The sequence below is a fragment of the Colletes latitarsis genome, chromosome 7, assembly GCF_051014445.1.
Source record: "Colletes latitarsis isolate SP2378_abdomen chromosome 7, iyColLati1, whole genome shotgun sequence".
Taxonomy (NCBI): Eukaryota; Metazoa; Arthropoda; class Insecta; order Hymenoptera; family Colletidae; genus Colletes; species Colletes latitarsis.
The window spans coordinates 21,959,704-21,985,472 of NC_135140.1; the positions used below are offsets into that span (position 1 = coordinate 21,959,704).

Genomic DNA, 25,769 nt, shown 5'->3' on the forward strand with positions numbered 1-25,769 from the left:
GATATCGCCGCCGCGCGTGCCGTAGATTTGTAATTTTATCAAATAATTCGAAACACTGGAATTTCTTCTTCGATCGTCGATCACCAACGTTCCAAAGATCGTAACCGATGATATAACCAAACAATTCCAGCAAATTTCTGTTCTCTTCCAGCCGGTGAAATCGCATCGATTGAGAACCACTGACGAAGCAAGTCATACCGCAGGAATAGCTTCCACGCTAAAGTTGCATGACTCTGTTATGTATGTGGTCTATTATGCTTGCGACTTATAGAATAGCTTTCAACTTGAGGCACATAAAGGTTCCGTCACAACTGCAGTTTACTTTGTCCCGAAACACCTCGCTAATCAGGTCGAAACCACTCTTTTTAAAACTATTCTCGAAAAAAGTAATACGTTTGTTATCGAGCATATATTTAAAGAAGTAAACGTTTCTATGTTAGTTCTCTTTTACTAGTGAGTTTGAACAGTGACTCTTCTTGTAAGAGCACGTTTCCAATGTGGACTTAAAGGATAATACCTTATTTAGGGGGAACGAATGTCAAGATAAAATGGGAAAACCTTACACAACTCTCAGGCACTCTATGAAAAGATTCGTTTTGAAACTGGAAACGCGAAGCAAAATAAGTCTCTAGCTGATTATTTCCAAGTATGTAAGCTCTTTTAAAATTTGCCGTGGTAAAACATAGATGACAGCACCAGCTTATCATAGAAAGATGGACGAAATATTCTTCCCCTGCTCCTCTTTCGGTGCTTCGCATGCATATCTATGTACCTAGCTTATCCACGATTCTTTAGGTTCATGGTTACAAACTTTGGAGCAATAGGAAACACGGAGACATTGCGAGGTAGGACTAGTTCGTTAATAAATGTGTATTTGGCCAACAGCGAAACCGAATCCCAAATTGAACTAAACCTGTGGTCGACGTTCGACTAACTGATTGAAACTGAGTCCGACACGGGACTAAGATGGCTCCGAAGTTAACACTGAACTTGAACCGTGACGTTCGGTCCTGAGGGTCCTGGAACAGGATCGAGGGTGATAGCTCGGGACAGGAACTAGGAAAACGTTTTGGATATGGAAGTACGGTCTAGAATCGAGGACTAAGAAGAAAAAAATATAACAGAATAACGCATAGTACAAGATACTTCAATTATAAGTTGTGAATTCGAGAAAATTTTTACGATACTAGTAATTACTAGGGAATATCGTCGAAAGAGTTTTTCGATCAAAACGAAACGTGTCCTCCCGCGAATCAATTAAAATCTATTTGCCGATATCCTTACGCTGGCCGCTGGAAATTTACGACAGTATTTGCCGACGTAATAGTCGCGGGCAGAATTACACGTATAAATTCAAATTCGTTTCAACGGCTCGCGATTTTCGCGACCGACGGTATTTCGACCCGTGGATAAACATTTTATCACTGTCATCGTTTATCTCGCCGCCGCTGACGGAGTTCCATCATTCCTCGGGCGTTTCTTTCTTATATCGTGTATTGGCCTCTCCCATAGAATTTCAACCTCGTGTGCCTTGCCTATACAAGACAGAAAGTTATTGGAAAACTATTCGGGTCGGAGTACTGAATATTTACGGGACCATGAGGGAGTTCTGGAGCGAGCTAACACCCGATAGTTCGAGAACCAGGGGAGTGGGGCGAAATTCGAAGATTGAAACGTTGTATTATCGGTTGCTGAGCAGAATACTTCCGTTTATAGTACCAGAATCGATCAGAATAGACTTCTGAGTCGTTCGTTACAGTTACGAACAACCGAAATTTTTCGACAAAATTAAAAAATTTCAAATCAATCTAAAAAAATTATTTTTGGCTGCGGGAGTCAATTATAATCATTTTTGGTAAATACACATACCCCCGAAATCCTACGCAGTTTCGAGAAAAAAATTCTTTACCGAAAATACAATGTCTGACCGTGACATTCCGATTCCCCTGAAACTTCATGCGTATGTTTAAAAAAATATTCCCATTGCTTCTACCGACCAGGTCGGAACTCGACTCGGCACTTTCGTCTGAAATGGGTGATATACTTTCGATACTTAAAGAAAATGGATTTTTTTCGAAATTGTAGACTTCGATAGCCCCGTTAATGGAACGTTTAACGATTGGTCCACGGTTTCGGCCCAGTCCGGCTTAGCTTTGAGCGACGCTTTAGGCCGCGCGGCGTCTATTAAAATGCACTCTCGGTTTCCCGGTAAAAAATGCAAACAGCCACGGCGGGGTCCCGATGAAAACCAGTTCCCGATGGCCTCACACAATGTAGGGGATCGTAGAGCGAGATGAATTCCACGGTCGGCGAAACTCCGTGGACTTTTCTCCCGTGTACGTGTATGATTATTCGCGGGCAACTGCGTGTATGTAATACCGGTTTTAGCGTGTACGCGTTAGAAGGTTTATCGCGTCGCGGTTTTCGTTGGGAATACCTCTTCCCCCGACGCGGACTGGAATGTTTCTTTTGGTCGGTCGTTTCTGCCTCTTTACCGACAGAACGATATTGGAGTAATGGCGAGCCGGCCGCTGTGGGGCATCCTAGGTCAATGATCGTGCCACTGTTTCTGACGGAATCCTTTTCACCGAGACCGACATTCGGAGTTTATAAGTAACTTTGCTTTCATGAACTTGCTCTTTACGCGGCTTATGCACCTTTTTCTCCCTTATTTACGGTCGCCCGTGCTACAAGCACATTCGTGTTTCTATTGTTGGCTAACCGAGCCTTCCGTTATCCCTGAGTCACTAAAGGCCCCGGCTGATAACTTCGTTCCGGGCGGTTATTTTCCCCGCAGCATTATTCATCCGGTGTTCTTACTTTCTGCTTCAAAGTCCCCGTTCATACAAGGCTATGTTGCTTGTCGAGTAACTAATGGCTGAGGTCATCCTCTCCCCATTAAATACTCTAATATGCATACGTCTAACTGAAACCTGCGCCCGAGCTCGGTACAGCTCAGACATAACTCAGCCGTACTCGTACTCCAAATCTTACTCGCTAGGAAGCTTGTGTTCGGTTATTTGATACCCCAGCGCTTCGCATCAATTGCTGTCAGCCTTCGAACCGTGTCCCAATTGCGTGTTGTTGGAAGAACTGTTACCGAACTGCATTACATTGTTACGATATACGACTGCATCTAGGGATTCTCATGCCCGGAATCATTTTTAACGAGAAAACCGTAGATTGCTTTGCATCGAGATTCAGGATGTATATTCACCAGTAAAATATGCTCCAGTTCCACGACTCCAGCGAACGAGTTAAATAAAACGTTATTATTATTATATCAATTTTCTATCAAAGCTCGAAGGACTTGCGATCGATCGATTTACAGGATTACCGAACTTCCCGAATGATTGAATCCCACTTATCTAAACGCGGGCTCCGGTTATTTCAACGAAAAATCAATAGCAAGGGGGGAAGAGGGGAATTAGCGAACTCCTATTATACGAACGATCCAATTAGATGAAGTGTTTGTCCCCGGGACAGGCTCGGATCAATGGAGTTCCACAGTATTTCGCCTAACGCCGAAGGTGGTCGAAAACACCGGGCGTTTTCGAGGTCGTTGACGAGCTTGACGATGGCCTTTTTAGCTCGAACGCGTTGTGTACAAGAACCCTGCACTTATCAATCCGCTCACGGGAATCGAGACGATAATCTTACGCGACAATTGAGCAATGATCGAGCGGTCATTAACAGGCCCCGTGTAACGCGCTCGGATACTTGTTAAAATGCAGAGGGGCCAGCGAATGTCTCGGTGGTTGGGCTCCAAGACCGGTTTCAGTCAACTTGGAAAATGCAACGCACTCCCGATGACAAATATTACAGAGTATATACTAGTTCAAACAACCATACTTTATTCCTTTAATAAACGCTCGACCTTTCCTTTAAATACCCCTCGGCTCCACAATATTCTTCGAGATATTTCTTGGCCAGGAAAAGCTGATATTTCGATTTCTTACGGTTTTAACTACCGTAATTCATACGTTACTATCAGATTTTAGCTATATTATTATTTTTATAAATTTTCAATAATTAATATTGTTGTGTATATGTGTATTTCGACCTGCCTATGTTCGGTATGTGTATTTACGAGGGCGAATATTAAGTTAAAATCGAGAGTTCAAAAACAGCGGAGAGAAATAAAGGAAACATGCGAATTGTTACTACATTTGAAACGCGCTTGTGTTTTTTTTCCTCGGCTATTTCTGTGCGCAGCCTGTTATTTGCATTCATAACGTAGCCATTTTATTGGTGATCACGACGTAACGCGATTCAACGTTCAATTTTCTCGTATAATTTATTTTTCATATCCTGCTTTAATAATAATAATACGGCTTTTACAAAGTGCACTCCGCCGTATTAATTTCGCTTTGACGTTATCGTTCGCGGAATAGTTCGCTTTCATGATTTCGCGTTCGTCGATTATTGTAATACATTACCGATCGCGACACGAAACGAATTTTCCAGCGGACATCTCCATTTCTTCTCGATTCGATTTAAATACGCGAGCCTTGCTGGTCTCGCGTCTGAAATAATACCGAATAATTTAATCGTACGTTGCAACGTTTCGCGAATGAGTAATAAAAATCACTCGCAATCATCGAAAGTATTAAACAAGTGTCAGAATATTATTATATCTTCTTTGCTTTCCAATTACAATTTTCTGTAAGCCTCGACGTGTTTCGGGGCATTATTTCGTGCCTTTCAAGGATTCTCGTTATCAAAAGGCATTGTCGGCGAGCAGGATAAACTTTGTTATCCCCGCTCGGCGCGTTGCAAATAATAGATCCGAAGTTCCGCGAAGTTTTTGCTGTTTTTTCCCCTCTCCCTACGCTCCCGTCCCCCTCCGCGAAAGCTCTTCGCAACGAGTAGCAACTTTACTCCTCCGCTTTGTACTTTTTTCCCCCCCTCGAGCCACCGTTCTGCGAAATGTAAAAACGTCACTTTATTGTTATCATCGTTATTATTATTATGCCGCGCTTCGAGAATGTATGCTTTTACAGGGGCCAGGCGAAAACTTTTTAGCGCAAGTGCAGATTTCGTTGAAATCGCTCGAGTTTCGCCGGATCATCGAATTAATAAATTTATATTCGTCGAAACGCTTCGATTAGAATATTAGAAATGGCCGAGTGCGTGCGTGTGCGCGCGGGGTGATCAAGGAATTAGGTAAATTAGATTATCAAGAAGTTCAATGAAAATTACTGGGTCTTCGGTGTGGCGTGTGGGTCTCGCCCCCTCCCGTAATTTAATATAACGCGTGGATGTATTTCACCTTGTTGCACCGTTACAACAGACTAAGTTTCGTGGGAAACTTTTAGGGTGAAAGATTGAGTATCGTAAGGGTGGATGTTGTTTGTTTATTTATGTAAGAGTATATTCCCCCGTCGAGCATGATGGACGGCCAACGTCTGCAAAAACTTATTTATATTAGGATTCTTGTAGAATTGCAAACTACGTTCCTTCCTTACTGTCCTCCTAAGTTAGAGAAACTGGGAAAACTTTTACGTGCAAGTTAAGTAGCCTATACTTTCTGTTGGAACGTACAGAGCAGCTGAACAAAATTTCATTTGGATCGGTTAACAATTATACATGTTATAGGAAAATCACAAACATTCTATTTGGTTTTACAAATGTCGCGTCGGTTCGATCGTTCTCGATAGCTGCCCTCTATGGATGACTAGAAAAAGGTGCGTTTCGTCTAAAATTTAGCAGAGGGCGACCGCTGGAAGGCTTTGAAGTTTCGCGCGGCTTATCGCGTCGCCCCACGGTCGTGTATTTAATTAAATTATTTAGAACTCTTGAACAATTACTAAACTTCAAATAAGTCTAGCTCGATAAGCTTTGCATTTTAAATTGCAAATAAGTTGAAAAGTCGCTTAATTCGACCGAGGCGAACTTGGGGTTACGTAAATGAAACGGACACTTCCGCGGCCAGATAATTTCGAAACAGCGGCCAGTGGATTATCGATCGCAAAAAATAATTTTGTTCGCGTCGACAGCGGAAAATCCCCTTGTCGGGATTTCCCGAAGCTTTTAGCCAGTCGACAGAGACATTTCGCGAAAATTAACTCTCCCCGGTGTTTAGCGATTTATTTACGGAACAGGAGTATTTTGTTTATCCAATAAATTTATCGTTGTACGCGAATTTCGTAGTTCGAAACACAAAAAGGGGAGGGGGGAGGGGAATTTGGTGAAAATGTATTTGATCGATAAACTCTGCTCCCGTACTCTTTCAAACAGAGACAGAAGGCAAACAGAGCGGTCGTTCTTGCCCTGGAAGAGCAAACATTCTTTTTCCATTTCTTCATCTTTTTTCGTACGCTTATCATTTCGAAGGCGCGCGTTATAATGACGGAGACTATTGGAATTTTACATTTTTAATGGCACGGGATCGTGGGAACCGGGCTCCAGGCGAGCAGAGAGTTAAAATTAATCGACGAGATCTTGTTCTGGCGGTGGGTCGAGAACGCCACCGGCAGTCCAGCGTTTAAGCAATGTTTAATCGACGAGCACTTTCCTCGGACTTAACGAAATACGTTGCTAACTACTTCGTTAACGCAAATCCTCTATCGCAAGGACTGCTTAGAAGCTGCGCGCCGAAACTCCCGGACGCGTTAAAAGATAAAATTTGCATCGGCGCGTTGAAGGGGCATCGGAATAATGAATAGAAATGAAACATAAAACGCGAGCCATGAAACTTTGCTCTGAAAACTTTTTCTTTGCATGGAATTATAAGTTTCAAGCGCGATGTTTAAGTTTCATAAAACTGTTCGAAGATTTTCCAGCTATTGCGAGAACTGAAATATTGGAGCACGCCGGACTTAACCGTGATTCAAAGTTTCGTGGTAATTTGGAACGGGGACTTCTTCTTTTCCGCCATCTTGCTTTATCTTTACCGAGGTAACTTCAGGCTGCGCGTACACAACATTTCAACCAATGAGAAAAATAACCACTTGTCTAATTACGGATTTTAAAAGTCTTCTCAGCTTCGCGAGGGAGCTAAATGAGCCACTTTTCTTGGTAACGGACTTGGATACAGACGAAGAAATTCTTAAGGAAGAGGCGATTTTAAAAAAAGGATCAAATACTATTATGGGACAGTTTTCTTGCGCATCGAAATCAACAAATTAGTATAGTGCCCTGATTTCGATGAAGAGATCAGTCGACTACCGATTCCTCGGTCCTCCGATCATTACGGCGAAAGTGTGCGAGGAATAACAGACCCTCCGACCGAAATTTAATTGAAAAGGGATCCTCTGTTACCGGTAAAGTTATTAGTCATTATTATAAAGTCATCCTGTCGCGCGCGCGGATTCTATGCCAGGGATTACCACATAATTTTCGAGAGACGAAAAAGCAGGGGCCATTATGGCAAGTAGGGCGAGACGGTAGAACGAACGGTTTAAAACGATTAAAAAGAATTCTTAATTGCTTTGCATTGACGTAGGTCCAGAGGGTTGCTGATTATTTCTTTACCCTTCCTCGATGCAGCCAGTAATGATGTACCGTTTTAGTCGCGCTTTCACGCGGTTTTTTCGCTCGACCGAACCAAAAGATCTCGACGGACGGAGAAAGATGGCTCCCGCCGTGCGTGGCTCGAGTTCAGAGTCAAAACGCGCGACTAAATTTAAACATTGAACGTTAGAAAGCAGCGAAGGTTGGAAGGGCCAACGAGGGAAAGGGTGTTGGGATCAAAATTTCATCGGTTTATCGCGAGATATAAACACCCCGCTCTAAAAACGAGAATATTCTTAGAGAGTATATTTCCTCTTCGCGTAACGTTCACTGGTGCCGATATTCCCGACCCTTTGTCCTTTTGCTCGCTTTATTAATGCCAATATCTTGGACGTCCTTTCGTCGCGAAGTTGGGACCGTTCTCCACCGAACGGAATAAGAAGCGAGAGAAATGTGGAACAATTTGCCATCTGGCGTCAGGCGAGCGCAATCAAATCAAGAACAATTTGTTCGCAGAAGTGCTGGCTCATCGCGGTTCCTTTCGATCGTGAATCCAATGTTATATGTACTAGTCAGACCGCGTGCAAGAAGAAAAGCTGCTAGTGTAAATTTCCAAAAATATTAAGAGAAACTAGCCTGGTGAAATCTTGAACCACTTGTCGATTAAGATGAAAAAATGCCAACAGCTAAGGAACACTTAATTTGATCCGTATCTGTCTGGGTATAAGATTACAAATCCTCCAGTTCCATTGCTCGGAGAATGTAGGGGAGTCTGGTAATGCGAAAAGGTGACAGCCCTAGTCGTTCCGCTTTATTCCTTCGTCAAAAGTAATTCCTATTCCTCACACACGACCCCCGGCTGACGGAACCAGTACGAAGACACGGAAACACGGTCGGAGAGCGAGTGTAGTAGCCAGATAAAGAGCGAAAGGAGACAGGAATAAGAGAGGAGGAAGCCAGCAGAGGGTAGAACGAACGAGAGGGAGGAAAGGAGAGACAGCGGGTGGCTCGATCGATCCAGAAACACCGTGTGTAAACTACCGAGCATAATCAAATTCCTTTTAGCTTCAATCCCCTCGCGTATCAGTTGCAAAGTGCCACTGTTTTCATTCAGACCGACCGAATCTGGTAAAAACGCGTTTTCCTAGGTCAGAGGGGGCGGAGGGTGACTTTCGCCACGGCCTTCGTATTGCGCGCGCTAATTGCCGGCTTCGTTAATTGCGGCTGTTTACTAGTTTTCGGCTGGCGGAACACGTACGAGCTTCAAAAGCCCCCCTACTTTGGTTGTTTTAAACATTATCCGAAAATCTTTGAGTCGGAGGTGCGAAGGTTATTGTTCCCCCAACAGGGAACATTGTACATCGATGCATTAATTGCATCGTGTATTACTTTATCGACTGGTACATATTTATGTTCAAGGGGTGGGGATTAGTCCCAAAGTTGCGGATGAAACAGAGTACTGCCCCTCTTTTTGCAATTAAATTGGGATCCCCAGATTTTATGTAGAGAGGTTTTGTTCTCGGAAGTTGTCGGACTTAAATGAACCTTTCAAATGGGTTTTTAATTGCACAGCTGTCGCAGGAGCTGTGAAGATATATGCGGGAGCGATTCCGTTGCAAGTATCCCTAACACATCGATGCAAGAAACGAGGGAGTACTCTGTATCTATTTAATGTAACTTCTGGAAAACTAACGGAGAAGGTGAAATATGTTGGGCACGAGAATAATTTGATTTATGACGAGAAATAACACGCAGCGAAATATGTACAATACTTTACAAATAAAAAATGTAAAATATACATTTTTTTTAGCGCGAATGCAGGGTTTCGTGTAGTTATGTATGAAGTTTTACGAATTAATTTAGAAACAGTGATGTAGTTTGCGCTGTAAATTAAGTTCTCATGACCCAGTTGAAACTTTTTAGTTAAAAGTTTAAATTACCGTTTTCCTTTTCCCTGGTTCATTAGTTTTTGAGAAATTTAACCAAGTAGATATTTTATCCGTAACCTTAATAGTTTCTAATCTTGGACATAAATATCAGCCGATGCGAAGAAAAAATGTAATATTTTTCAGTGCTCCTCCGTCTAAAAAAATTTAATTAAAATCGGTGAGTCGAGATTGGGTGATCTTCCTAAAGAAAGGAATATTATAAAAATAGGTTATGGGGTTGCACATAAAAGCACAATAGCTCGTCAATTAGGTTCCGGTTCGAGCAACCGTTGTCCACGTCGATCGCTACACGATCCGAGTGAAATATAGATCGGAACTTTTAGGTCACCCTATATTTCCTGAAAGCGCGCCATTGGCCCATCTACTACCGCGTGCTCGAGGGTTTAATCTAACAATGATTTATGCTTCGCAGTGGCTCTCATACCTATTGATTTAAGCCTGTCATGGCTGCTGAAATTAATCCTGCCAATGCTTTTCCTGCTCGACAAGTACTACAAGTCAGTTCTTTCGTTTCTTTATTTATCGCGATGCTTTTTCCGAGCCGGTATTCATGCCAATTATAATAATAATATTCATTTACTTATTTTACATTTTTATCGTACAAGTTTTAATTACAGAATATGAAACGTTGCAAGGAAAAAACGAAATAAATGCTAAATTAAAAATTAAATATTGTATCAAGATTGTATACATAAAGAAATTCACTGACCGGAGGTAGAAGAGCAGAAAACCGGATAAAAAGGAAAATTAATTTCAAGAATTCCCGGTATCTTCCTGATGGAGATCTTTTCTATACCAATAAAACTCGAACGACGTCTCTTTACTACCCCTTAATAGCTTGGAGTGAAAGAAAATGAAACGAGCTTAAAGAAGGCCTCGAAGAATTTGATTTCGCGAGCAACGACTGAAATAGGAACTTGAAAAGTCACTTGAAAGTAATTATTTTTACCACAAACTTTTTCTTTTTAATTTTTAGACCATACAACTTTTAAATTATGAACAAATTTGATTCTTTTTCACCTTGTACCTTTCGTCAGCTTTTTTCCACCTAATTAAAAGTTAGTTTTATCTAAAAAACCATGGCCTAGACGTTATGGTAAATTAATTGTTAAATTTTTTATGACTATTATTACACTATCGTTTTGAAATAAGAATTTGTTACGAGATTCGTGGCAGAATAACGACCAAATTAACGAACCACCCGGTACGGTTTGCCAGCGAAGATTGAGCGTCACTAAAACCAACACGCTACATATTCCACTCTACGATTGTACCTTCCCCCCTCCATTTCGTCCTTTTCCCCTACTCTGACGCTCGACTCCCTCCCCCTCACTCCCCGACGGCCATGAATGTATTATGTACGCTCGGCGAATATGTCAACTGCAGCATTGCGGATTTATACGGTGTCTCTGGGATTTTGTTTCTTCTCGTTTACCCGTGGCTTTTCATCCTTGACTCCATCCTCGCGATCATCGGTTTCTAATAAGACCGTCGTCGCCCAACGATCTATTTAACCCATTAGCAAATTGCTACGTTAATTATTCATTTTTTTCGCAGCTGCGACACTCAAATAAACCGCCCTTTCTCCCTGGCTGTATTTTATTAGGAGTAAGGTCTAAAATAATGATAATTTTTACATTCTTTTTCGACTACTATTTCTCTGAATTACTAAAGTTACTGAATTTTATTTACTGAATTGTTCCGACAGTTACTTATTTTAATTTTGTTGCAAATTTAACGTTTTAAACTAAGTTGCATCGTAAAAGTTTCGAGTTAATCAAACGTTCTGTATATCCCAGACCTAACCTACAAACAAGCCGCCATATTAGATTCTCTCTCGAAGCTAGAAAGCAACGGTGCTTTCTACTATTTAAAATGGCGGTTCTAGGGTGTCCAGTTTGTAAAGAGACACCCTATATTTCTCCGGTGACTATGAGATTTCTTTCGTCTATCTGGTTCGTGGGCTGCATGTCGTCCGAGGAATACTTCCTGACGTCTATTTTAATTTAAGTTACAAAAGACTACTTAAGAAGTTGAGTGAAAGACGAAGAGATAAAGGAGGTGGCGGGCACAAGATGAGATTACCCAGATAGATAGAAAGTTTCCCGGCTACGATAATAATATCACGCTGGCATGCTTGGGAGTATACAAGTCGTTTATTACGTTTAATGTAATAAATTTTGCTCGGTAAATGGACGGGGCGAGTCGCGTTACACGGAAAAGCATTAAGGTCCGTCGTGTCGCGCGCGATATCGTTATTAAAACGATGCTCACTTTCGAAACAAACAGATCGAACGACTGTATTCGTAACATCGATCGTTCGCCGGGGCAAATTAATACGCGCGGTATAAACAATTTCGCGTGTTATTTATTATTTTTCGTCCGGGAAATTAATCAAAACGGTCGCGGCGGCCCAATTGGACAGGGGAGGGGGCGGTATTTGCTGTAAAATTTAATTGAATTCCCAGTCACGAAGGTAATTTATGAACGGTAATGCGAAATTTATATCGAACGTCGATGCAATAATCGTATGACGGAACAATGTAACAACAATTTACTAGCCGTCAAACGGGAAAATGGATTCTGATAAAAAATACATATTTTTCTGATTTCAATTTTGCGGACCAACGGCTCTTCCCTGGCACGAATGGGAATGATTGGCTCTAAACTTGAACGTTATTCCCAGCTTTAAAGAGGGAGGAAGAAAGAGGAAGGAGGAAATTACGCAAACTCCAAATTACTTTTCCTGATACACCCACCCAGAGAGGTTCATTAACAATTCTTAGTATTCTCTCTCGAGCCGCAAACATCATTTGGACCTCTGCCATAAAACATTCCCCGAGTCGTCTTACCCTATCTTTTCGCTGGTTTAGCAGTTAACTGTGAACCCTTTTCATCCCATCCCCTGATATTGGTTGTTAACCCCATCCTGGGACAGGACTTAATCCATCCACGCCACTCTTTAATGGCCGTTCGGAGACGGGGAATCGCGCAACCAGGGCAATTCCGTTCGGCTAACAAACCTTGGACAAATGTTCTCATCATTTTTTCACTCGCTAATAACAGGTAAACTTCCACGGTAATGCTAATAAACTGGGGAGTGCAAACTTTGGCTCTTGAACTTCGTACATACGTATATTTGCAACCTACCAACCTAAATAATTTTACTTCAAAAATATAATTCGGCGTATCTTATATTATTCCTAAAATTCACGTCATTTTTATACAAATAGTTTACTTCGTTAAACCAATATTTTCGGTACAAAGGTCGCCCTAAATCGCTTCCTCCGGATGGTACCTCGCAGAAAGTGCCATTCCTCGTCCGAACTAGCGTTAAGCGGATCCGAGGGTCGATGCTTAAACGGACTCTGGTGACAAAACGGTGGTTCGTGGCCGAACCCGAAACCGTTGGTTCTCGGCTAATGATCAATATTGGCCGACGTCGGTTAAGAACACAAACGAGTTGCTTTAAAACCATTGGCACCAGTTGCGAGGGCGTCGTTCCCATCGCTAACTTGACCAGGGATGTCTCTCTCTCTTGGTCACGTAGCAGCTCGTTTCCTCTCATTGTCTCTCGCTTCCTTCGAATTTTCCGTCTCCGTCGAGCTTCCGGTACGACTCGTCGCGTTCTCCATCCCCGAATCACGATTCCGAAAACAAACCTTCGGTCTTAATCGCGGGGACAAGGCGGAAAACAACAGAGCCGGAACCTGGTAACCGAGAACATCTGAGGAAAAGAAAAATCTCACCGACACGTGTGCCTCTCTTTCCTCCCCCTTTCGCGTATTTATCGTCCTGATTTCCTAGGAGGGTTCTCTCCAGTTCTATTGACTTTGTCGGACTCTTCGTTCTTGTTGCTACACACTTGCCCCCCTTCCATTATTGATTTCGCGAGATATTAATGAAATCCTCCGAACCGGGTTTTTCCGTCTTCCGGTTTTTCTCGGTTGTCTTATCGGGCACACGTGTTCGATATTTAATATTTCGTCTAACCGAAACTATTTGGAATTGATTTAAAAAGTGTTTCAGGTCATGTTTGATGCGTTTGTTTCCATTCTGATAAATCCTGAAGAATACAGAGTATTCTTTAGACTCGGAACGAGACTTACCTTTCTTTTCTCCCTTTTGCTCCGTATGCTCCGACGCCGGTAAAACCGAGCTCAGGGTACGCTTGGCGGGGGTGGGAGCAAGAATCCCAAACAACGAACGTCTACCGGGATGACCCAGATCCTTTCCCAGGACCCAACACCCCCTACGGGGATACCATTGCTATACACACTCTTTCCGTCCAGCCAATTACGAGTGCTCGACGACGAACAGCACTCGAATCAAGGCGGTCAGTTATGTTTGCGAACGTCGAAAGCCAGCGGCGATTTACAACCGCGCTGAGTCGCTTCGTGCGTACGCATAAGTAAATTTTCGCTCGACCATTTAAATTTTTAATGAAACCGAACGCGGAAAGGGAGCCGAAATTAACGTTTTATTAATGGTTCGATGGGTATTTCATAAATTCCGTATAAATCTCGCGGAACGTTGGAACGTGTTTTGAACAAACCTCCCGCCACGGTATGCACTTGGAAAATTCAATTCAACGAAGGCCCAATTACGTTTCGACCGCGAACTTTCGACCCAGAGAACCCAAACCGACGAAATTGCATCCTCGAGGGGTTTACAATTCCTCGAAACGATACAATGTATCTCGCGATGCTTCATCGATTTTTTCACGCTAAATCGTTACAATTCCCAGTGATTTGAAAACCTTTGGTGTGCTATTTAACAAAGTAGCGGCGAGTAAGGATACGACAACGGTGGCCCATTTAACAAAACAGCTGTTTTATGCCTCGAAAATTTGGGCCAACCTTCGTCGTCTGCACATTGAGAAGATGAGACAAACTCTATGCAACCGAGATTCCCCTTGACTGCACATATCCGAGATGTGTATCTGAAGGAGGGAGAGCCGTGAAGGGGAGAGGACGATAGAGGGATTAAAGGGGCCGCGTGGGAAGGGAGAGAAAGAGTAGAACAGAGGAAAGCCAGGGGTGCACGTGTGTAAGGGCAGCAATGTGCCAGAAGGTAGAAGGAATGTTGGCACGGACACACGCGCAGATCTAACCCCAAACTCACGAGGTGGACAGTATGCACGGAATCATGTGGAAATGTATTCCGACGTTGCTATGGGGACTCGCTGCCACCCTAAACACACCGATAACCTATCAATTCACCAACACCGAACGACCCGACAAAGTATAACACGCGATAATGTCCCCGCGCTAAATAGGGCGTTATTCCACTCGATTTTTCCTTGTAATTTCAACGCCATACAAGATTTATAAAAACCTTAACCCGATCGACAATGACTCCCAAACAGAACGTGCATAGTTGCACGCGGGCTTCGTGTTATTCGGGGTAACAAATCGATGAAACGATTGCTTTTCATCAGAACAACCTACCGTTTGGTTTAAACAACTGACACAACTAATTGATGGACCGGTTACACCGACGGTGTACTGCTTTCCGGCTGAAAACATTTGTTAACCCGATCGATCGATTTGTCCGTTCATCGCTTTGAGCATGATTGCCGGCGCGTGCAAATAACGAAAGACTATGCCAGATATTCGTCCAACTTCTTGCGGCTGACTCAGCTGGCGCGGAAGATCGGAACCCGACCGTTTTGCTTGGCTCGGGGCTCTTTTAAAACGGATTCAAGTGCATCCGACGATCGCTGGTCGAATCCAGATTCTTCAACGTCGTTTTTCTGGGCCCAAATACTCGTTTAAACCTTTTCTAGCGATCTAGTGTCAGGAAAATGAAAAAACAACAACTTGCGTTGAACGTAAATATTATAGATAGTACTTCGGTATATTGTACGTATAATGGCGATCTGATTTTGGCCGGGCCCAGTCCCGAGGACCGACGAAAAGAAGGGGACAAGCACTTGGTTACCGTTTCCTTTGCTCGGATGACTTACGGCGGCACCTGAGCCCGCGCAAGACTTGTCCCGACGAAGTTCGTGCCCGATTTTTAATTTATGGGCCCTTACAAATGTTGTTCGACCGGCAAATTGCAACGATACACGCGAATGCGAGTAATTGGTGCCCGGCGCGTACTCACTCTGGACTGGTCCCTGTCGCGTGCACGTCCAGTTACTTATCGACTCGTTTTTAATCGCTACACGTGTTCGAGGAGCTTAGGCTGTTATTATTTGTAGGTGTTCTGAGCACAGGACTAGGATTTGTCGGTTCAATTCGTTAAACAAACGTTTTTTGGTAGATTTAGTCTTTCGTCGCTTCGTCCACGCACGTAGAATTAAATCCCACAAATCAGCAGGTCCCAAGAGTTAGGTCAAACTTGGCGAAAATGACGTCGCCGCTGGCATCAGCGGACAATTAAATTATCGTCGAGGCAGAGTAGATAACGATGCACTCGAGGTACAACATAAACCACGAGTTACGTTGGCTGGATTATGTGTATACATAACGAGCACATAGGTGTTTTAGCTCCACTCGCGATAAGTAAGTATAGTATACCTATGTGGAGGTGGGGGTACGGGGTCAGATCACCAGAAGTCTCGCAACGCACCACTTGTGCCTCCACCTGTCGATGGGAGCCTGATACGCTAGTGCATGGAATTTAGTCGATAAAGCAGACTTTTCCCCATGGATAAAATAGGAACCCATTATTGACCGACCAACGATAAAGAGAATATACTGTTTGGTGAAAAAAACTATTTGTCTGATTACAGGACGAGGTGCTGACGATATCAGAAAAGGTGGTGGTCCGCGTCAACGATCTCGTCACGTGGTTGTCGCCGGCGTTGGAATGGTCGTGGGGTCGGGAGGTATCTTACCCACCAACTCCTACCTCGTCTCCGGAGAGCAGCCCGCTGAGGTTCGAAATACCTCAGCCGCAGGTGCTCACCGACCCTGGCATCGATTTTTCCGATGTCGACAAGCAACAAAAGGAGTACGAAGTCAATCATAATACGAGGAGGACAGAGTGTGGCGCTCAGACGAAAGTGGTGGTGCTCTCGTACCCCAGGTACTGTCGATATCGGGCGCTTCTGCGTAGGCTCGAGGGTGCCGAACCGTCCTGGCTTTGCTCCTCCATAGCAGCCGCGCTGGGTGGATTCACAGCCACACCGGGCACCAGGGTACTCTTCTGCAGGGACACCTTCGACTACCCAGACCTTGAAACTCACGAACTCCTCTGCAACCACCTAGGTAGGTTCGATCATCGACCACAACTCTATCGCCTTACGTAAATTAATAGTCGTATGTACTGTTATTATTTTTGTCCACGCAATTTCATCGACATAAGTTAAACAAAATCTGAAAAATCATTACATGAAAATAACGTGAAAATAAAAATGACGTATCTCTTTTTTCCGACCGCTTGTCAGAATCAGGCCGCGTGAATTTAAAGCTAGTGAATCGTATGCAGTGCATCCACCTTCGAGCATAACTGGAACGCGTTTCAACGAACATTAGCATTATAATGCAGTTGTTTGCAAAACGTGTCAAGCTGTCGCTCAAAAGCTTGTCGTGTTTCATTTAATAATTAAACAACGTTACTGTGCGCGGCGATTATTTTGAATTAAATGAACCGAATAAATATCCAAACAGGGAAGCCCCGTGTTGGAAACGTCGCTGCGCGAAAAGAACAGCGCGGCTAGGAACTAATCGCGACGATTTAGAGAACCGTTTACCGACGGCGGATTTCCGCGCGCGCGATCACCACAGCAGACGATCGTTAAAGAAACAGAATCATAACGAGAAACGTCCACGCGAGAGAACATCACGATTTTCTGTCGGCCGCGTTGCTTTGTCGTCAACGCGCTGTTTCGTCGTAGAAGAGACGATCGTAATCCGGATCAAGATGCTGGGAAGAATCTGTTGTCGGATTAGAAGTGCGGATTAAACCGTGTTTTAGACATTGTCGAGTTTTTCTAAAGAACGTCGCGATAGGAAGGCGTTTGTAACTGCGTTCTTAAACGGTTCAACACCTGACTTTTATTCGCGATAAACGACATGACGATCGTGATGAAAATCAAGAAGAACGAAGTCGTGTATTATAAAGTAATCGGTGAGTATCGTGAATCATTTTGTTGTGCGAATTTGACACCCTTTGTGTGCCAAGTTATTGCGTAGCTGAACACGTGCGTGCGGTGCAGACACCAAGCAACAGTGACTAACATTAATACACTATTGTTTCGTAGAAGATATACACGTGTAATATTTCGACAGTGATTGATATAAAAATGATCGAATGAATTATTATACATTGGTTTTATTCGTTATCGATTCGAATAGAAAATTTTGTACGTCTCTAGTCGACAGAAGCGTGTTTTTTTCGGCTATATTAAATGCATTGACTATATTGTATTACAGTTGCTCGGTGGGCGAACTGCGAATGGTCGTTAATATAAATTAGTAGTTGCAAACTGTCGTTACGTTTTCTGATTAAACGATGAGCCTCGGTAATTGTTGAAATGTTATTTACCGTGCCATTCTGGTTCAAACAATTATAATTCGTGCAACGAAACTACGTAGTCGTATACATTAATTTTCTGTTTTACGAATCTTGAATATTTACCCTGAAAAACGTGGCGTATAGCGCGGTACGGTTTAGTTTACAATGTTTCACATTACAATGTTTCCTATAATGCATTTACGATCAATTTTTCCCCGGTGATAATATTCTGGAATACGTAAAATTATAGACGCGGTCGTTAACGAATCGAAACACGTCGTTTTGTATTCATATTTTACATGTAATTTCGGTTCATTAGATAAATTAAGAAAAGTCACGCAACCGTGAATATTAATAGTCTTTCCAACCGAAGCGGAAACCGCGCGAAATTATTTTGTCATCCAATACCGGCGTGACTGTCAGTCCTTTCCTTGGCGTAAAAACAAACACTCTTGTAACCGTTCGTATCGAGGAAAAAATACTGTGCACGGACTACATGGAATCTCGTTGCAATTCCACGCGTTTTTGATTTTTCGTTCATTATCGTAAATTCGATTTTTATTTTCACGATATTTACTTGGTATTTCCACAATTGAAATTAATAGTATATGTATATTGATACGTTTGTTAATATAATAATTTCTATATATTACGTCGTTGGAAAGGGGGGTTTTTTTACCATATTTAGTTAAACATTTTTAAAAATAACAGGGTCGTGTTTGGACTCGTTTCACAGAGGAAAAGCTAGTCAGTTAATTAGTATTAAGTAGACATGCTCGTTCTGTTTCCAGCACCAAAATTGAAGGGGCGGCCGAGGAGGAAGCGTAAAAAGCGCAGCGCGTCGCCCGGGGAGTCCAGCAATGAAAGCGAGGCGTCCGTGGCGTCGACGTCGAAAAGTGTACCACCTAATACGACGACCTTGGTGGTGTCCAACGTCGGCCGACCACCGTCGTCCGTGGTTCGACGAAGCGAGCGGAAGACCAGTGCAGAGGAAAAGAAGTTCCTCACGGACGTGCAGAGTTTCATGAATTCGCGGGGTACGCCTGTCGGAAAGATGCCACTGCTGGGCTACAGGCAGAGTCAGTATCTGTGCTTTTTTTTTCAACGATTGGCGCCAATGTTTAGATGCTTTTTAGGCAGCACATACCGCCGACGAGAAGAAGTCGCTGCGGCAGAGTCGTCGATCGCAATCAGTTTCTTTCTCGTCGAATCTAGAAAGACAACGATCAAGCCCAGAGACATTGCACCGTAGCCACGCTTGTGGAACCCTTCTATTTACGCTCTAGATATACCAGAAAGAAGGTTGATTGTAATTGACGATCCTACCGATACAACTCCTTCTTGTCAGTTTTAGAAACGTTTGTTCATTGTCGATTAAATTGAAACAGTGATTGGTACTGTTCGAAGCTGATATACAGCAGTGTTTCCTTTTGACAAGTAACGTGTAGATAGAACCTCGTCGGTGGGATACGACGTATTGGAATAACGATGATCATTTTATTTGCAGTTGATCTCTTCCTGTTTTATACAAAAGTGCAGATGCTCGGTGGTTACGATTCCGTCAGCGCCGGTCGTCTTTGGAAGACCATCTACGACGACATTGGCGGCAATACGGGAAACACGAGCGCCGCGACCATTACTCGTCGACATTACGAAAGGTGACGTATCTTAGACGAGGTCCATAGTGTCGTTCGTGGCCAGTTTTATCGAACAGCATTCTCGACGTTGTTAAATAGGTTACTGTTACCCTACGAGAAGTACCAAAGGGGCGAGGAAGCAAAAGTGAGGCTTACTCTTGGAAGACGTACTAAAACGAGTAGCGGATCCGAAGAGTCCGAAGACGTTAAGCAAGAACCCAACGACCTCTACCCATCGGAAACACCCCCACCCGCGGAAACAAATCTTCCCGCTACGACTCCTCCCCTCCAACAAATCGTAACAACCGTGAGTATAGTCAAAAGACAGTTCGATTTAATATTCGTTTATTTTAAACCAGAAATAATTTACATATTTTCATTCTTTACAGCCGTTCCTTTCGGGCGAGAAACCGAAGACGGAAACCGGCAAGACGTCGTCTCTGCGCAGCGTACGAGTGAAGCCAGAACGCCTGAAGTCGTTGAACACTATGATCGCCAATAGTACGCCATCGCCCAGCCAGCAAACTAGCCAACTGCCAAGTCCGCCACCTTCTTCTAACACGTCAATTTCAACGCCGAGCAGTACACCCTCCACGACGCCCACGAACGGTACCGGAAGCCAAAGCGTCCTCGAGAGGCAGCTAAACAGTCCTCTGATATCGCAGCAAGTGCCACCGTCGTGTTCGCCGCCGGGTCTACCGGTGACCACAGTAGCAACGAACGCTTCTACGGTGGTAACGTTAACCCCGCCGCCGGAGAAGGACATGAAGGAGATAAAACTGGATCAGAAGCAGACCACCTTGCTGGCGCAGGGCAAGGAGAACATCCCGTTGTTCGGGGAGAAGTCGATTTTCGCGGAGAAGGCGATAGTGCCTCCCAGGTCGCCCGAGGTGATCGACTTGGAGTCGGAGAGCGACACGAGTAGGGACAAAATAATCATTCCCAGCTTTAAGAAACGTAAACTCGAGATTCTGCGTGAGGGTGGTCTCGAGGTCACTGCCGTCGACCTGGACACGCGACCGAGCGTGATCCAAAGCAATCCCCCGGCGCCGGCGACGATGAGGTCCGAGGAGAAATCGCCGATATCGTACCCGCTTCCAGTCACACCCAATTCCATTCCGAAACTGATTTCCGTTACCGTGACGCCGGACATTGGACACATGTTGTCGTCGCCACAGGAACACCAGTATCCCCATCATCAAGCACGGTTGCAAGTACCGAACAAACAACCGGGCAGCCATCATAATAACAACAACAACAACACCATGGTGAACAACAACAACATGGCGAACAGCCGCGTGATAAATCTCGGTACCTCGAACAACGCGGCGTTGTTGCAACTGTACGCGAACGCGAACGTCCCGCCGCCGGCGTCCTCGGCGATGCACCAAGCGAACCATCGTTTCGTACCACCGACCGTCCCGAACGGCAGGATATTCCCGCCCAAGGTGACGCAATCGAGGTCGATATTCGCGCACAACGAAAAGATGGTGTACGGAGACCCGAAGGATATTCTCAGCCCTCCAAAGTATCGTCCCTCGTTGCACCGTTTGCCGCACCAGCCGCCGATCAACAACAATAACGAACCGATTGCGCACGGCGGGGTTCTCGATTTGACGCAAAAGTACGGCGATAAACCGGTGTTCCCGAGGCCGAGCCTAGAAATAGTGAAAGTACCTGTAGTGCCGAGGCCTAATCCATTGAATTTGGAGATGAGGAACTCGTCCGCGGCTAAAGATAAACCGACCGACTGTTCGAAACGGAACGCGTTCCCGGGCTACCAGAACGTTCTGGACAGTCGGACCATGGCTTCGAACAACCTGGAGATCACGATCGTGAACCCCAAGCAGAAGAACAATCACGCGAGTGCGCCGCCGACGGTGCGCGTCCCGAGTCCACCTAATAGGAATAATGCGATGCCGACGCAAAGAAGGCAACAGGTGAACGGCAGGTACTCGACGTCGAGGAGCGAGCCAGTTTCCCCGTACACGCCCAGAAAACCGATCAGTCATCCTGTCATACCGAACGTACCTAACCTCAATCATTTGAATAGCGGGAACTCCTATCCAAGAATGCAGACGACCATGCATCAACAGATCAGTATAGACAGAAGAAAAAACGTAGAAACGAGCGGCAAGGAGCAACACCATCAGCATCGTCGGATCAGCGAGGGCGACAAGTCGTTGATCAGTCAGCACCACCAGCACCAGCAGCAACACCAGCACCAACAGCAACAGGAATCGAGGCAAAACGAGGCTGGAAGACGACACAGTGTTCCTAGCATACCGTCTGGCTATGTGCCAACGGTGCCGCAAAGTAATCCAGCCTATCTACCGCAACTGCCAACGAACACGCCAGGCAAGTTCCTACCGATTTTGGACCCGATGTACTATTCCGCGTTCTACAACGGTTTATTCCCGCCGCCGCCGATGCCGCCCACGGCTACCACCTCGTTTCTACCGCCGGAGTTCAGCGCGTACTACAAGGAGTTACTTGCTTCCTCGCAACCAAGACTGGGGATGGCGGGGCAGAACCAGCCGACTGCCCCAACGTCTAAGTAGACAATGGGATCTCATATTGTAGCTTCTCCCGACGTAGTAGCGAATAACGTCGGTCTCCTTTCTAAAGACAAAGATCCGTCGGGTTTCCTCGCCTCGAATATCTATTTTCAATTCAAGAATCTATTCAACGAGGGAGCTTCCTCGTGCGTGTCGATAAAGACAGTTTCTGGAGTGAAATCGCGATCGGATGCTGGTGAGCGTGTATCGCGTTATGGTTTAACGAGCTTCTCGGCCATCGTTCCAACGTCGTCTTTCGGACACTCTTCTCCGTGGTTCCGGTCGTTCGCGATTTGATCCTTCGACCCGAAAATAAGTGGAAAGTGAGCTTTTTTTTGCTTTTTGACGAATGGTAACTCGTTGACTGCCCCGTCAATCGTTTCTTAATTTACCCGATCGAGAGTGAATTTTAACCCTTTCGTTGCTCCAGCGCGAGTGCCCCATTTTAAAGATTCCTTGTGAACGTCTTAAGGTGGAGATTTAAAATAGATGGTATTTGTTTTTGGAACTGTGCAACTTTTCCCTTATATATTTTTGTGTATTATCAGAAAGCAAAAACACCCTGTGTGTTCTCTTTTTATTTTTATACTAAATTTTATACCAAAAAAACAGAAGCCATTGTTTTATACGTCGACTGTGGTGGGTGCTGGTATAGAAAGGGTTAAAAGGATAAAATATCTGTTATTAGAATCAGTCTAAACAAAGATAAGGTTGCACGGAACAATAAGTTGCAGCCTTCTTAATGTTTTTCTTTTTTTCGATCAACCCTTTGCACTCCAGAGAACTATTTTTTAATGCAAGGACTTGAAAACAATTTTGTGGTGTCAGTTCTGAATATAATTTACATTTTATTCGTTTATTTTGTTAACTCGGTTTGCGTTGTCGTAAATAAAACGTGAATCGAGTGTGGTGTGTATTATACGCCTTCGTAAGGGAGCCATTGGAGTGCAAATGGTTAAAAATTGCAGATTCATATAAGTTAATCATATAGTCTGTTCCGACAAAGAAGGAACGTATAATCTCTATACGTTACGTATGCTTTTATAAATATTTTTGGGTACGAGTCATCAGCTTAAATTAGAAAAGATAAGGATTAGATTATCAGGTATCAAGTACACAGGAGATAGCTCGAACTACACGTCGTGGCAGTCGACGCATTGAAGGTATTCTGATATATCGTTGAAATCGTTTTTTATTGGTTATAAAACTGTACATGTAACAGAATAGTACTATTAACAAAATCGTTTGCATTTTCCAGTGCGAGAAATTTTCTTTTTTTTCAACGAACAAATTTTCAACTTATTTTTAAACGAAGGGCCATATTCCACGAATTGCCGGACACCCCTGTATGAGAGTGAGAGAGAACAGTTTAAACCATAGGATGCAAGTAAGCGGAGACTGCGGAAATTCGAATGGGCGAACGAATAATTTACAGTGGAATAGGTGTGTACATGCATATATTATGCAATAAATTAGGTAGTAATTTTTTATATGTAACAATAATACGAGACATAAAACTTCGTTGTAAATCGGAGAGAAACAATGTTTCGGTCTTGTTTTAATTCTTCTCTTTTTTTTTTTATATATATATGTATATTTCGATAGAGTATTCGATATTTAAGGGGGGAAAAGAGCGTACTAAAGCACTGTGATAACGATCAAAAAAAGGAGAAAAAAAATGCTGTACTCGTTGGATGGGCGACGAATGCAGTTCTCGACTCTTTCCATACGAAAATAAGACGACTTTTTTACGTTCAATTCTATCGCGATCTTTGCAAGGGGCGATCGACTAGGTTGGACAACGTTTCTCTTTTTATTTTGTTTTCGTATTTGTATTTCATTTTTTGTATACACAGATTCTCCGAGAGATTAAATTCGATTCTCTTTCGCATAGTAGGGTCAGAATTCCTTAATTTCGAACGTGCGATGTGATAACTAAATAAATAAATACATATATGTATATACATATAAATGAATGAATATATGTATATGTGTATATTGCGAGATGTTTAGCCGACGGATCGTCAAAACGTATAATTGTTTATTGTATAACGATAAATCTTACCGTAGTGTATAACGATCGCGAGAACCCTATTCTACCGTGTAAGTTTAGACAAATTTTCATTGTATCTCTTGACACAGACATACACACGCGCGCGCTCGCGATCACCATACTCGCGCGCGCGCACACACAACACACACACACACACCGATCCGTAGTCAGCTCTAAACAATAATAAGTGCACGCAACGCGGTGTTATTAGCAACGAGACGAATGTATATAATGTATATAATTACGTATCCGTTAAGCTAGATAAAAAGTCCTTCCTCCGTCCCTTCCTTTCCTCCTCCTCTCCCATGCATTGTATCTTTCAACATTTTACGTAAGAAAAAAAAAACGTGTTAAGGTTTAGCAAGTGTGTACAGGCTGTCTGACTTTTGTGTGGCCAACGATAGTCGTATCGCTGTATAAATATATTCTTCGCTAGGGTGCAACGCAATATTTTTTGCAGAATACTTTTTTAGAGGAAGTCTTTTGTACATTTAGACAAGAAAAAAAAAAAGAAGAAGGAAAAAGCTGACAAGCACGTTTTCGTTTTCGTCGACATACATGTGTATAGATATATACATAACAATATCACCGATCAACGGCGAGAAAAAAAAAATGAGTGTGAGAGAGAAAATACGAATCTTTCTTTTTATAATACTTGCGGTTAACGAGAGCACCATCCATGATCGACTGATTTCTAGAGATGCGCGCGACCGAACATCGCGGGCCACCGACATTTCGAAATGGAGAAGGAAAATGAGAAAAAAAAAACACCGACGACGGTATATCCATGTTAAACGTAGACGTATCGATAGAATTTGTTCGTTTTAGGATACTTCTCTGATAAAGAAAGCTAAAGAAAAAAAAAAACAAGAAAATAACAAAAATAAATATCAGATAACGTTAAAGCATTCGTAACCCTAAGACGTGTACGTACAAGAGTGTATAAAGGTCTTCGCCTGACCGTTCTAGCAAAATCAAGATTTCTATATCGATGTCTTTCAACGATAAGTTTGTTCGCGCAAGCGAAGCGAACGAAGCGGTTTTATTTTTCTTCGGTGAAGTCTTCCGGTGACGCCCGACGCGTTACAGAATCAGAAATCGTATTTTTTCTTTTTTTTATTATTTCGTGTCGACAGGACGCGAAACGAGCGCGTGTATTGTTATTGTGTATTTCTTTTTTTTTTTTTACGACAACGAATTTTCGTCTAAGTATTTGTTTTTTTTTTTTTATATCGCGGTGTGATCCTCTCTTGGTCGAACGGTGCTGTGTTGCAAAAAGTATTTCCAACGAAACGCGTTTCGTGTATTTTTGTTCGAAATTCTCCGCGGATACGATCGGGAATCAACGGAGACGGTCGACAGCGCGAAAAACCCGGGATCTATCGATCTTCGCGTCCGAGTCTGGTGAACCGTAGGCAAAAAGAGACTTCAAATTTCGACGAGTACATGTATATAAAAGACAGATAGAACGTTTAATGTTGCGATTCGATGATAATTCCCGCGTGATTCGAGATCGACGAAGATAAAAGAAACTGCACGAAGAGGAGTTTTTTTTTTCATTTGTTACGGATCGAACAGAGAAATAGGAAGGGCTTGTACGAGAATACGTGCCATAAAAACTGCTTAGATAGTGACTTTGAAAATCGAA

The 25,769-nt window shown here is 43.4% G+C and overlaps 1 protein-coding gene across 3 annotated transcripts in view; it reads left to right on the forward strand.

Annotated features, from left to right (window-relative positions):
* LOC143343956 (uncharacterized) overlaps positions 1-25,026 on the forward strand; it is a 182,537-nt gene extending 157,511 nt beyond the window's left edge. For 2 of the 3 annotated variants that reach the window (XM_076769418.1, XM_076769420.1), the window contains exons 3-7: positions 16,147-16,624; positions 18,665-18,952; positions 19,381-19,531; positions 19,610-19,817; positions 19,900-25,026. In XM_076769418.1, coding sequence (XP_076625533.1) covers positions 16,147-16,624; positions 18,665-18,952; positions 19,381-19,531; positions 19,610-19,817; positions 19,900-22,071 — 3,297 coding nt within the window. In that variant the 3' untranslated portion in view covers positions 22,072-25,026. The remainder of the gene's footprint in view (positions 1-16,146; positions 16,625-18,664; positions 18,953-19,380; positions 19,532-19,609; positions 19,818-19,899) is intronic. The other variant, XM_076769421.1, reaches the window with a different exon arrangement.
* Positions 25,027-25,769: the final 743 nt, after the last annotated feature.